Raw genomic sequence first — 14,797 nt, 5'->3', positions numbered from 1 at the left:
AATGTGACCCATGTCTTCTGTCATCAGCACACCCCCAAGTCTCATGTTATTACGCCTGACAGCCTGAGATGAGGCTGATCGTGACACTGAAACAGTTCCATGAAATGCACATTCGTGTTGCCAGTCTGAGTGGCTATCTTTTCCAGGTCATCATCTATGCCATACTCCCCATCCCTATCAATACTATTACCAGCCCCACCAACAATCACTACCTGATCCTCATTAGTAAAATCCCTACATAACCCCCCTATGTTAACAGTCACCTGAGCCAATCCTGCATTAGGCTTCACAATGCTGGTGACCTGGTACTCACTCCACAACACTTCCTGCAACTGCTGACCTACACCTCTGCCATGAGAACTGGGTCATTCCATGTTAAAGAGACTTTGTGACAAAAAAATTGAAATGACAATATTTCAAATATAATCTTAAAAATGCCAAGTTAAAAGTACATTTGTTCATTGCAAAATAATCATGACTATGAACAAATTAAATTTCTACCTTCACTAAGTGTTTAAAGTGCACTACTCTATGGCACCACAGAGAAGTATGTTTTATGCTATTTCCAGATGAGTATTAGTTGTGTTATCTGTGGCTGATTGTTCTATTGTTGCAAAGAATATTGAAGTCAACATTGTTATAGCTCACAATAATTCGTTTTGTTGAGCTAAGCTAATTGCATTTCTTTATTTTGTTAGTTTTATAATATATGTGCAGCTTGTAACACCCGTAACAAAAAAGATACAAAAGTTTAATTTGTAATCTAGTAAATTTGTTCTGTACAATACCTTTCTGTAAAAGTGAGGTTATGCACATGTTTCACAATATCATACCATTACATGGCATTTTGAAGTCTTATTTAACACTCTTAGAGCTGTTACGGGTGTTACTAATTTTTTTTCGGGTGTTACTTAACACATGCTTAACACCCGCAACTTGAATTGGAAGGTTTAATGCCACCTTCATCTTTAGTAGGCCTAGGCCCAACATTTAAATTATAACCGAAGGGTATTATTATGAAAGGAAAAAGTTTTTTAACTATTTTTATTACATATGAAAACAGTTTTAAGCTTGAAAACAAAAATTTTTATTCCTCTGCATACACTTGTTTAAGCACTGCATCTACATTATAAAAGTTAATTGGGGCATTAACCTGAATCAACTGATGCTCTCCTAAAAAGTTAATTAAGCCCAAAATTCTTTAGGTTACATATAGTTTATGTTTTCCATTCTAACTTTCCCAAGGACAACAATATTGCTAACTTCAATTTTAAATTTTATATAGGCCCAGTAAACTGCTTATTGAGGCAAATTCTAGTCATTCATAAGAGCCTACAATTTCATAAGCATACTTGAGTCTTTGAGCAAAGCTATTCCAAGCAATCACAAGGAATTATTGAACGAATTAAGTTGTAATTCACAGAACGAAGACTGTGTTTTTGGGTCATGCCAGGAATGTCAAATTAAATTGAGCAAATTTATCCCAGAAGGCTTTGACGTAACTAAAAAGATTGTCTGGCAGCAATGGGAAAATGATGCGAAACATCGTCCTTGTCTTAGTGAACATTCAGGGAGCTGCGATGATGCCTGGTTGACAAATTGCCGCAGTTTAAAAAACATTGCTACGTGAAGATAAAGCAGAGTGATTTCATCAAAGGAAAGAAAAACAGCCTTGACGCGGAAGAATGTGTTCTTCAAATGGACTTTGGAGAGAATTATGCTCTAATTTCACAAGATGAGGTACAGAGTGCACACTGGGCACATTCACAAGTAACTATTTGCACTTTCTGCATTTAGTTTGCAAACCATGAAGTCAGGTCCTATGCAGTCATCAGTAATGACCTTTCAAACACAAAATATGTTGTGTGGACTTCTCTTAAAACTGTTATAACGGACATTAAAAAAGCGTTTCCTTAAGTTAAAAGAGTTTTTATATTTTCTGACAACTGTGCTGGGCAGTTCAAAAATAAATATACTTTGTCCAATCTATGTTATTTTGAGAGAGACTTCGGATTGACAGTTGAGTGGAATTTTGTTGCCAGTTCACATGGTAAAGGAGCCATGGATGGCATTGGAGGTGCACTGAAGAGGAGCGTGTGGACAGCTGTTAGATCTAGGAAAGTTATTATTAACAACGCAATTGACTTTTATGACTACACTCTGATGAGCTTTTCTAAAATTAAGGTACTATCAGTTGATAAGATAACAGTGGAGCACAACATTCCTGTTGTTGTTGTGGTCTTCAGTCCTGAGACTGGTTTGATGCAGCTCTCCATGCTACCCTATCCTGTGCAAGTTTCTTCATCTCCCAGTACTTACTGCAACCCACATCCTTCTGAATCTGCTTAGTGTATTCATCTCTTGGTCTCCCTCTACGATTTTTACCCTCCACGCTGCCCTCCAAACATTCCTATTTTGGATGAAAGGTGGAAAAATTTACAAGCAATTCCTCAAATCCAGGGCTGCCATCACTTTCGGCCCTGTAACACAACTGATTTGCTGGTTTCAAAAACAACAGAGTCATTAATGACAAGGGTGTCAGTATTTAGCACTGAGGAGGCCAAAGTTAAAACATTACATGCAAAAGATGCATAAACTTCTATAAAGTGTGCAGTTCTGATGATTCTGATCTGGAGACTGTTTCACTATCTGAATCACAAGACAATATTGGAAGTGCTTGTGAGTTAAACCTAACTAATAAAATTGGAAAGTCTGATTTAAAATTTGGGTTATTTGTCTTGGTTGACATTCCAAGTGACAAAAAGAAGCCAACGCTATTCAAAACTCAATACCGTTACTTGGGAATCTGCCAGAGTGAGGTTGATGAAGAGGAGGATGTGAAAATAATGTTTCTGAAGTCAGTAGGAAAAGGTAAAACACTTTTTAAACTAGATGAAACTGATGTTTGTTTTTTGAAATTCAGTCAAGTACTATCTAAGGTAACAACACCAGAAATCAAACAACAAGGTAACCATTTGTACTAACAGTTCAATTTTGAGTTGGATGTTGCGGAGAAAGATTATTAAATGAAGTTTTTAAACCAATGAATAATAAGAAAACATTTTTGTCATAAATTTATTAGGCCTACAAAATGAGGTAAATGTTAAGTAAGTAACAATATCTTGGCCTAGTTGTACTATAAAATTGTAACAAAATTTTTTGTGTAATAAATAGCTTTATTCTTCAAATATGTTTCCTTAAGTACATACTTTTATTCCAAATAAACTACAATACTTCTTTTCTTTCTATGCAATTGTAAGAGGTAAATTTATTCCTTCAAGAATCAAATCTGATGCATCTATGTAACACTCGTAACATTTAATGTAACACCCGTAACAGCAAAAAATATATATATACACTAAGTTATGATGTCCAAAAAAATAAAAATTTATATTTCAAAATAAAATTTGGGGCAATACCTCTTAACAGGTGTTTTACAAGAATAAAAGCTTCATCACGTTTGCAGGAATTAGAGAATTCCCTAACTCATAACAGGGGCCAGGTCTACTTTTGGTAACACCCGTAACACTACTTTTTTGATTAATAACCAGGAGAACAATAAAACAATTCCAGTATCAACATTTCTAAGATGAAATATAATGCAAGCCTTAAAAGTTTTCAATATTAAATTCAATAAATATTTTTCCTTTCATTATTTTTCCTGATTTTAAGGTGTGTACATGTAACACCCGTAACTGTGGAATTGCCCAACTACTTAACAGCAGAACCTTCTTCTTTCTCTTCGACTTTGCAACTGCCCTAGTCACCGTAACTGCTGAGGTCTGCTGCGTACTTCCTACATCTACAGCTACTAGACATTCCTCTCCACTAGACTCTGACAGTTGGTCATATCTATTGCAAACACCAATAGTAAAACTATCTGAAAATCTCCTTCTCCTAGCAGATCTCTTGCCAACAGCCAGCTCCCATTCCCCAACCCCCTTCTCGCTCCTCATCCTATCTAGCTCCTCCTGTGTGTTTTTCACCTGGAGGGCACAGATCTTACGCTCCTGCTCCTCTATCAATTTACTCTTGCTACATAGGAGAGGATCTCACCAGAATGCCCACCGGTTTCCCCACTGCATTCCCCCCCCCAGTGAAAATACTTCGAGCAAGTCACACCCCAATCCACTACTCACGAACCCACGGCAAAGCCCACACTTCTCACTCATGGTAAAATTTTACAGTTATTGAGACAAGAATACTACTTTATCTAAGTTCCGCTACCGCAATAAGAAGTTTAAAAACTGACTACAATAACCACAAACTTACTCTACAAGGGAAGTAACTACTATTATTAACAGTATTAATCAACAACAAATGAGAATAACACAAAAGACTAACACAGAAAGAAAATCAAACGTCTAATGACACAGTAACGAAACTGAAAACAGTTCCCAAAAAGTTCTTCTGAAATTATTTCATCAGAAAACACCAGTTGAAGACTACTAAAGTTCTTAAATAAACTACTGTACACAAACAATTAATTAGTACTTAGCTTTCGATGCACCGCTACAGCTGCAACTGGTCAGTGCGGAATGTAAACACAGGTAAGAGGTTAAGTTGCTTGATACAAAACACTCACAAATATCAGGTCACAACACAAGAAAGGCAGAGGTAAATGAACCACTAATAAGTAATTTATATAGGCCTAGTAAGTATAATCACGAAAAACCATTAAAATATGTATCTGAAACCTAAAAATATATAAAAACTTAGAGAGCGATCTCACATGCCGTCATGCGCTTATGACATCACACCAACCTTGTGCTGCTGACCAGATACTTCCTTCACAACTAACCATATGATTTTAATTTTATCCTGTGAATTAGCTATTCTATTTGCATACCACATACTTATTGCCTTTCTAATAATATTTTTAAGCACATTACAGTGCTGTTTGCAATGGGCTACTCTAGCTTGATTGTGACTACTTCTAACATTTTGATATAATTCCCATTTTATGCTACACGATATCCTTATCCCATTAGTCAACCACCCAGGCTGCCTTTTACTGCTAGTATCCCATTTAGAATGTTCTAATGGAAAACAACTCTTAAAGAGCATGAAAAATATGCTATTGAAAGCATTACATTTGTCACCAATGTTACCAGCACTATATGAACATCTTGCCACTCTTGTTCCTTAACAAGGTTTAATAAACTCCATATTGTCATACGATTAGCTCTCTTACTTAGTTTGTAATTATATGTGACATTTGTTCAGGTACAAAACCCTTTTAGTGTCAAAATTTGTGCATCATCTAGTAATGAAGAATCAATAAAAATATTATCTACGACTGTGATACTGTTCCCCTGCACCCTAGATGAAAAAACACAGTCTGCCTCAGATCATATGAGTTTAGGACATCTACCAACATCCTTTTTCTTGCACAATCATAAACAAAATTAATATTGAAGTCACAACCTTTTTCTTGCACTATCATAAACAAAATTAATATTGAAGTCACAACATATAACTAATTTTTGGTACTTACTATAAACTGAACCAAGAACCCGAGTGATCCTACCACTACTCACTACATTGTCACCTACAAGCTTTGCCAGTCTCCCCTTCCCATACCTTTTGATGTGCGGGCCGTGCCTAGTAAAACCCAATCTATTGACAGACTCAACTGGCACCACTGCAATGCGTCCTATGCCCTCTGCCATCAGTGTCTTTTCCAGCTCCATGTTAACACATCTGACAAGTCACATTAAGATGAAACCATTCAGTGGCTGAAACATTTGCGTGAAGAGCACATTAGTGCCACCAGTTTGAGTAGCTATCTTTATCAGGTCACCACCTACATCATATTCCTGTCCCTATCAAGACTATTCCCTTATCCACCCATAATCACTATCTGATCCTCTTTCACAAAATTCCTACATAACTTCCCTATGCAGCTGCCTGAGCCAACTCTGCACTAGGCTTCACAAAGCTGGTGACCTGGTACTTCCTCACCAACACTTCCTGCAACTACTGGCCAACACCTCTACCATGTGAACTACCTAGCAGCAGAACCTCCTTCTTTCTGTTACGCTTTGCAACTAACTTAGGCCTCCTAACTGCTGCATGTTTCCTGCACCTGCAAGAGGCTCCTCTCCACTCATCTCAGGCAGTTGGTCAAATCTATCACATATACACAAAGTACAACTGTCTGAATACTTCCTCCTCCTAGCTGCCTCCTTGCCAGCTGCCATTTCCCATTTCCCAGCACCCTTCACACTCCCGAATCTATTTAGATCCTCCTTCGCACATTGTAACTGCACCAGAAGGGCACAGATATTACGCTTCTACTCCTCTATCAATTTATTTCTACTACAGACTTTACATTCCCAGAAGAATATGTCTCTAGATTTCCCATTGGCTTCCCCACTGCATTCCCCCAGTGAAAATACTTTGAACAAATGCCACACTGTAACCCACTACTCACAAACCTATGACAGCTCACACTTCTCAATCAACGTAAAATTTTACAGTTACTGAAAAAACTAAATGTCTATGTTACATAAGTTCAATTACAACTATAGAATTATTTAAAGAACTAACAATAATGGTCTCTAAATTCTCTCTCTACTAAGAAAGCAACAACTTTTACTCATACTGCTAAATCACAATTAATACCAATAACAGCAAGACTTCACACAATTTCTTTGCTAAAAGTAAAAATTCAAGTAGCAACTGGAACACTCAACAAAGTTAAAACAGTGAACGAAAATTTTACTGAGATATGTCACTATAAACAATAACAAAAATCAGCTAAAAACTAGCACTATAAATTTACTAAACGACTTCAACACACAGAAAATTCTAAAAAACACAGTGCGCGAACGTTTCCAAAATTTTATTAAACCATTATTTCACCAGAAAAACAGCACGAGACACAGTTGAAAACTACTAAATTTAATACCTGTATAATAGTGCACAAACAACTTTGTCAGAACTTGAGAACAGCTAAAGCTGCAACTGCGAGCCACGAAATGTAAACACAGTGCTAATATTTGCTGAATGATTTAAAACTACTAAAATTAATATTCGAATACAGTGCACAAACAACTCTGACAGTTGTTCACTTCACAACTGCTATAGCTTGTAACGTACCCTCTCTGTTATGATATTGTTGTTTTGTGTTATTGTAGTTGTAGAGATATGAAATTATTGTAGCGGTTTGCTTAGTCACTCGTACTTAGGAATTTTTGACATAAAATGGAGCCTGAAACTTGCGTAATAAATACTCCGCGTGAGGTGCGATTTGCGGCATAAACAAAAATTAATTACGGAGATGCAATCCACTGAATATTAACAGAAAAGCTTTAGAACAATGCGCACGACTAACGTACATTCGCGTGCGAGTGGTTGCGATCTGATGAGAAAGATCTATCTTGATTTTTTTTCGTAAAATAATTACGTCGTAACACACTCGGGAGATCAGGGTAGAGGCACGTACGTTCTATCATCCCCCGTGGCCTGGGTAAAAGAATTGCAATTATTTAAATTTAAAAATATTTCTTTTTCTATCGGACTCCTATTTTTATACGAAAAGGAAGATTGCAGGTTCTAAATGTCTCGGCAAAAACACATCGGAATTAATCTTAGCGGCCACCAAAGGAAAGTAGTGAGCACAATCACCTACCTCTATTGCTGAGCAGCGCTGTCGTGAAGATCGTCGCCTCCATCTAAAATTCGCCTTCTCGAATTAACAGAATAATTTGTACTCCATTGGTATGGGATTTAGGCTTGATCTTGACAGAAATCATAAAACACATTTTTCATCATTTAACACACACATAGACATGAAATTATACAGTACATCTTTACGCCAGCACATCAGAACAAAAAGTAGTTACTAGTTAATATTAGAAGTAATAAAAGAATCTCGAAATTAGTCCTTTGTCTATCAAGGATAAAACAGTTTTTCAGAGTATTTCTCTGGTATAACAGTCGAACAAATTTTCTTCTTGTATCTTTGAGATAAAATTACAACATTTTTTAGCTCCTTTTCAAACTGCAACTGCACGCCACAAAATGTAAGCACACTGCTGAGGTGTGTGACTTGGCTGAACAATGGCGAATCTGCATATCTATCTAATAATGGAGTGTTAAGGCAGCAGTAATAGATGTAGCTGCATGGAGTAATAGGTCTACAACAGATATTGCTCAAGCAGTCAAAACACCACCACAAAAGCTAAATAGCATTAACAAAAACTCCAAACTATTATTTGCAATTCTGTCAAGATTCATAGAGAAAGATCCTTTACTTGTAGTGACTGGTTGTGGACACAATGGCCCTTATCAAACCATCACCTTGGACATCATGTCTGAAACTAGTCATTGCAAATACAGAATTTTTATCACCACACTTTGACAGAATTACAAATAATAGTTTTAATAAACCACAAGTTGCTGACTCATTTTCCTGCATCGTGCTGGAGGTTTGATGAGATAATTTACATATTTTCATTCCGTAATGTCATATGAAATAACATGCTGGAGTAACTTATCTTTAAGGAAGAAAACTCTTCATTGACCATAACATGCTTACCCACAATCAGCTTGGTCCACATCTGTTTAAGGAGTTTGGCTTTCTAACTACTGCTTCATTTATTCCTTCATGAAGCTTTTTTTGTTAATACTCCCATGCAGTTCATAAGGAACAATGACATACGTAATTACAATATCAGAAGAAACAATAACATTCATTACTCCACATTATGGTTGTCTTTAGCACAAAAAGAAGTGCACCATGCTGATACCAAAATTTTTGACAACTGAACAAATTATATGAAATGCCTATCAGACAGCAAAATTAATTTGGGGGGGGGGGGGGGGAGGATGTTTATCCTTGGCATCTCTTTCTATTCTGTAGAAGAATTTCTAGTATTGTCATGTGTATTTATTGGCTTTTGCAAATGTCAGACTTAATACTATGGTTATATTTACACTTATAAAATACATCATATTCAGTAGCTGTTGCTTCTTACGTCTATTTTTTACATTTATCACATTACAACTGATATGCCAATGCCTCATATTACAATCACTATCTTAAAATTTGTTGAAAGAATATAAACATTTTTTTTATTAGAAAAGATTTTAATTTTGTTTTAAAAACATTTCCCGTGTACATTCTTAGAACGTTTGGTAGCTTGTTATACCAAATCAAACCACTGATATATGGACTTCTATCAATCATTTTTAACGTTGTTCTGTTACGGAAATAGTTACACTTTGTTCTAGTGTTGCGATCATGTACATCACTGCCCTCGATAGCTTCTGTTGGTTGACTTATAAAAAATACAACTATTTTGAAGATGTACAGAGAATATATTGTCAGATATTTGTGCTGCACAAACACTTCATGAGATGAATCTCCATGTCCCATCCCATGTACATGTCTTATTGGTCTTTTCTGTAGTAGTAGTATACTTTTTAAATGTACATCAGCTGCACAGCCCCATAGTTCCATTCCGTAATTGAGAAAGGGGTAAAGTGTTCCATAATATACTAATTCCAGTGCTTGGCTACGAACTATCTTTGCGAGCTGACTGAGGAGGTATACGGCACTACTGACTTTTCCGCATACGAAATTAATGTGGTATGTCCACCACAAACTTTCATCAACATAGACAACCAAGAGCGTACAGTTACCATTTTCCTTTGCAGAGATATTACACACACTATTCATATTGTTGTGGTGTTAACTGCCTGTTTTAAATGTCATTAGTTGAGATTTGGGGACATTCACCTCGAGTCCCTGGTCATTGAAGTATTTTGTTACTTCTAGAATCAAATTGATGTGTCATCTACATAGCTTACAATATGGAAGTTAATGGGTTGTGCAATGTCGTTAATTATTATATAAGGAAGAGAAAGGGTCCAAGGATTGAGCCCTGGGGTACAACTTGTAATACAGGTTCACTGGTGGACTGGGAGTTCATGATTTTATTATTTAGTTTGTATGACAATTTAGTGCTTTGCTTATGATTCAGCAGGTATGTGGTTAGAAGATTCATGGCTTGATCCCCAATACTGTAAGATTTTAGCTTTTTAAGAAGTACCCTATGGTTTACCCTATCAAATGCTCTTTTCAGGTCCAAAAATATACCTACAGTCTGCATCTTCTGTTCCAACAGACAGTAACCTTCATGGATGAACTGTGCAACTGCTGTGGTTGTGCTTAGCTCTTTTCTGAAGTCATGCTGCAAATCTACAAGCAGTTTATTTTTTGTGAAAAAGACATTTAGTTGAGAAAGGATCATGCTTTTGAATGTCTTACTAAAAGTGGAAATTAATGATAATGGTCTATAGTTGGAGGCATCTTTCTTACTTCCCTTTTTATACACTCGTTTCACTACATTCATTTTTAGAACCATTGGATACATGTTTTCTCTAATGCTGCAATTAATCAGGTGAGTAAGAGGTTTGGAGATTTCTTTTAAGCACACTTTAGTAACAGCACTGGATATGCCATCTCATCCAGATGAAAATGTTTTCTTTAGCATGTGTATTGCCCTGCAAACCTCCTGCTCATTCACTTCCACAAATTCAAATTCGATACACTGGGTGAGATGGCATCGGGTCTCTACATGTGAATCTATAATATGGGTTGATTGTTCGCAGAAATGTAGTAGTTATTAAAAATATTACAAATAGTATCTGGGTTTTTTTATAATGTTACCATCATGTCTTATGCTGAGTGGTTCCATGTTCATCTTGTTGGGACCTTTTCGATATTTGTCAGTCAGCTTCCAAGATGATTTGATTATGTTGTCAGACTGTTCTATTGTTTTGCTGTTAATATACTTCCTTAGGTTAACAATTTCAGTTTTAAGAGTTTGCTTGGCCCTATTGTATTTTTCCTTGAAAACCTGCATACTAGTAGCTTTATAAAGCTGGTTTAGATCATGCACTTGCTGCCTGAGCCTAATCAGATTTGGCGGGAGTTCTAGTCTAGGATTACTTTCATTTTGACAGTGTTTAATTACCTTCTGGATTTCTCTGACTGGACAACTATTTTCATAATATTACTAGAGAAACTTGAAGCAATAGGCATCAGGGGCACTGTTAAAAAATGGTTTGAATCTTATCTGCAAAACAGGTCACAAGTTGTTGAGCTGAGGTCATCCAACAATCTTCACAACTTTAAACTCATATCTGAACCAAAACAAATTGAAATAGGTGTTCCACAGGGCAGCATTCTGGGCCCATTGTTATTTCTAATTTATATTAATGATATACGGGCTCCAGACAGCTCAGCCAAAATTCTACTATTTGCAGATGACATGAGTATCATAATTAGTGATATAAAAGAATCATTGTGTACTACAGCAGAAAAAATGCTCTCATGCACACAGTCATGGTTTTATTCAAATAAGCTGACATTAAATACAAAGAAAACAAACTTTATACCATATGGAAGCAAGTGTCAAGGGGAAAATATGTGCCTTATGCTGGATAGCAAACAAATAGAAAAAGTGTGCACCACAAAGTTTCTGGGAATTCGAATTGACCAAGATTTAAACTGGAATGAACACAGTGTATCTCTTACTCAGAAACTTAGCTCAGCATGTTTCACCTTAAGAATAATATCCAAAGTATGTAGCAAAGAATATATTAGAGCGGTGTACTTTAGTCATTTCCAATCAGTTGCAAGCTATGGGATAAGTTTTTGGGGAAAAACCAGGTCAAGACTAAATGACATTTTTATTATGCAAAAAAGAGCTATTCGTATCATGACACACAGCCCACCACAAACAAACTCGCTGTAGACCCTTATTCAAACAACTAAAGATACTTACAATACCATCAATATATATTTTTAAATGCCTGGAAATGATCAGTAAAAGTAACTGCGATCTCCAAACCAACTCAAGCTACCATGATCACAATACAAGGTATTGTAAAGACTTCCACATTCCCTATGTAGCAAAAACTAGAAGTCAGAAACATGTTGGCCATTTAGGAATAAAGCTTTTAAATGCACTTCCATCTCAAATTAAAGAATTGAAAGGCAAAAATAATTTCAAGTGTGAAGTAAAAAATTACTTAATGGAAAAATGCTACTACAGTGTAAATGAATACCTGTCTCAGAGTGTGGATTGAAACCTGTACTTACTTTTTTAAAAAACTCAAACTAATTTAATTATGTTTTCAACTTTGTAATTATGGTACTTAGGAAAAATCTGTTAAATATCTGTAATATGTTCTGTGTATAAGACGTAGTTCATGATCTATAATTGTTTATCATGAGCATGTACATTTGTTTTTGGGTAATAAGTTCTTGTACACTACTTATGTACTATGTGTATGTAATTTGTTTGCTGTTTGTATATGTTTGTCAATTTATTATGTGTATGTGTTGTTATGTGTTACGTGTAATCAAATGACAAATCCTATATCACATGTGTGATCTATAGGATGCTAAAGAAATAAATAAATGATGCAGTATGGTTAAGTAGAAATCATTCTATTTCTCATCTGACACTTTTACCTGGTACACAGAATCCCATTTTTCATTAGCTAGTTTGTCTTTAAGAGCATTAATATTTGAGGTATTTAGCATTCGTTTCTGTAGCACAATTTTTGTTATTTTTAGGCGCAACTGAATTTATGTACTCCATCACCTGACAGAAGTGGTCAGAATAAAGGAAATCTAAGTTAATGTAATTTACCTTATCTATAACATCTTTGTTGATTGTAGCATAATCTACTCTAGTGGAACATGTGTCCGTTACTCTGGTGTTAGAGTTCACTATATTTACAAAATTGTATCAGGTCAGTACATCACTGTGTTTCAAGTTTACTATACTATTTGAGTTTGCATCTATATTAAAGTCATCTAATATAGTAAGGTCATTAGAACTGGCCCGACCAACAACACTACTAAGTTTATCCATAAACAGCATTACATCAGCATTTGGTGGCCTATGTACTCCAATCACTTTATGCTTTGGTAACTTAAGATCATTACTGTGGAGTACAATACCTTCATTTCAATTGATCCTTCTTTGGTGTGGTGTTCAAGAAAGGAAATTTTTTTAGCTTCTATATCCTTATTAACATAAACTGCCACTCCACTACCTTTATGCTTTTGCCTACAATAACTATTTGCTAGTATGTAACTTTCAAATCTATAATATATTATTTCACTGCATTTTAGCACATGTTCCATTATTACTATTACATGTGGCAAGTGTTCCTCTGTGAATATTTGTAGTATGTCTAGTGTGTTTCTGAGATATTGCACATTTAAGTATGTTAACTTTATGAGTGTTATCCCTTCTTGTTTATTTACCATCCTCAACAAATCGAGTTACACTTTTTACGACATTTTGCATACACTGATTTTTTAGAACTGTCCTGCAATGACTGATCACTTATTTCACAGCCTGGCTTTTATTTGCTCTAACAGGACTCAGTCATATCCGAAATACATCCCTGAAAACTATTATTATGACCCTTCATTCTAAAAAAGTCTCGTGGTTGTAGCCCAGAGCAATTGGAGCTTTCTCCACATTGTCTTTCTCACACAGTTTGCTTATGCGAGAAACTAGCTTGGTCTCCCCTTTTCTGTTTAAGTGGAATCTGTGTTTTGTGTGTTCATCATGACTCATCTTACTTAAGTCTATCAAATGTACATGGCTAAATTTATCACACAGTTTCTTTAGCTCGGAATTGTAGTGTCGAATCTCTTTGTTTACGCACAACCATAGTGGTAAATCATGTCGCACTGGCACGTTTATGATGACAATGTTCGTTTGAAATAGTTTTGGTAATATGTTACGGAAACATCAAGTGGATGAACAGATATGTGACTATCATAACACAGATGATCACAGTGCATCAAGATTAAAGACATTAACTGAACATACAACTTCACGTATAGAGTCAAATTGCTCTCAGAGGAATACAGAGAGAGACAAACTACTTACTTTTCTACAAGTTAGCATCTGTAGTATTTTAAATAAGATACTAGAATTAGAACATTTATGTAATACTGAGCATGTAGATGTTATATGTGTATCTGAGCACTGGTTAACCCAAGAACAAGTAAATATGTTTTTTCCCCAAGGGTATGTTGTGGGAGACATGATATGTAGAAAACAGAGAAAGAATGGTGGTGCTGGAATTTTTGTCAAAGGAATAAAGTTTTCCAGAATTGATGTATCTATGTACTCCTCAGAACTAGATGGGGAGTTTAGTAGTGTAAAACTAATGAATGAAAATATACCTGTAGTTAGTCTATATAGGTCGCCAGATGGTGACGTAAATTTGTTTATTGAAAAATGTGAATTAATAGTTAAAAAGATATTGAAGAGTAAAACAAGAATTGCTATATGTGGTGATTTCAATACAGAAATAGTAAACACACAGAATATGCTAAGATCATTAGACCCCTATCATACAAATAACCATGCCACATGTAAGAATGCTTGCATGGACAATATTGCTGTGAATTTCAATAGGGAAGATTTTACAGTCAGACTTGCAGGAAGTGGACTTGCAGATCATGAGCTACTACTGCTTACACTCTGTAAGAGGCAGTCAGTTAAAACGGAAGAACCTAAAGTAGTAGTGGTATGAGGACAAAAGGAAGAATGCATAAGTATGTTTGCAGATGCATAAGTATGTTTGCTGATAGATAGCAAGTGCAGATTAGGACTTTATATATAATAGTCAATCTGCAAAAAGGGAAGCTGAAATTATCTTTGATAACTTCTTTAAAAAGTACACAGATTTATGCTATTCTTGTTCAACAGTCAAAAAAATTAGATATCCAAGTGAAATGAAAAAG

General features: G+C 35.6%; 1 protein-coding gene across 3 annotated transcripts in view; it reads right to left on the bottom strand.

The window, feature by feature from the left end:
- Positions 1-14,797, bottom strand: part of LOC124607431 — an 87,680-nt gene that overhangs the window by 72,518 nt on the left and 365 nt on the right. For 2 of the 3 annotated variants that reach the window (XR_006978831.1, XR_006978832.1), the window contains exon 2: positions 7,637-7,745. Coding sequence is in view for 1 of the 3 variants with exons in the window: in XM_047139758.1 (XP_046995714.1) it covers positions 7,637-7,679 (43 nt within the window). In the remaining 2 variants the exon portion in view is untranslated. Of the gene's footprint in view, positions 1-7,636; positions 7,769-14,797 lie in introns of those variants that run through there. The other variant, XM_047139758.1, reaches the window with a different exon arrangement.

The sequence above is a fragment of the Schistocerca americana genome, chromosome 3 (genome assembly GCF_021461395.2).
Source record: "Schistocerca americana isolate TAMUIC-IGC-003095 chromosome 3, iqSchAmer2.1, whole genome shotgun sequence".
In the NCBI taxonomy this organism is placed as follows: Eukaryota; Metazoa; Arthropoda; class Insecta; order Orthoptera; family Acrididae; genus Schistocerca; species Schistocerca americana.
This window is presented reverse-complemented; position numbering and strand designations above follow the sequence as displayed.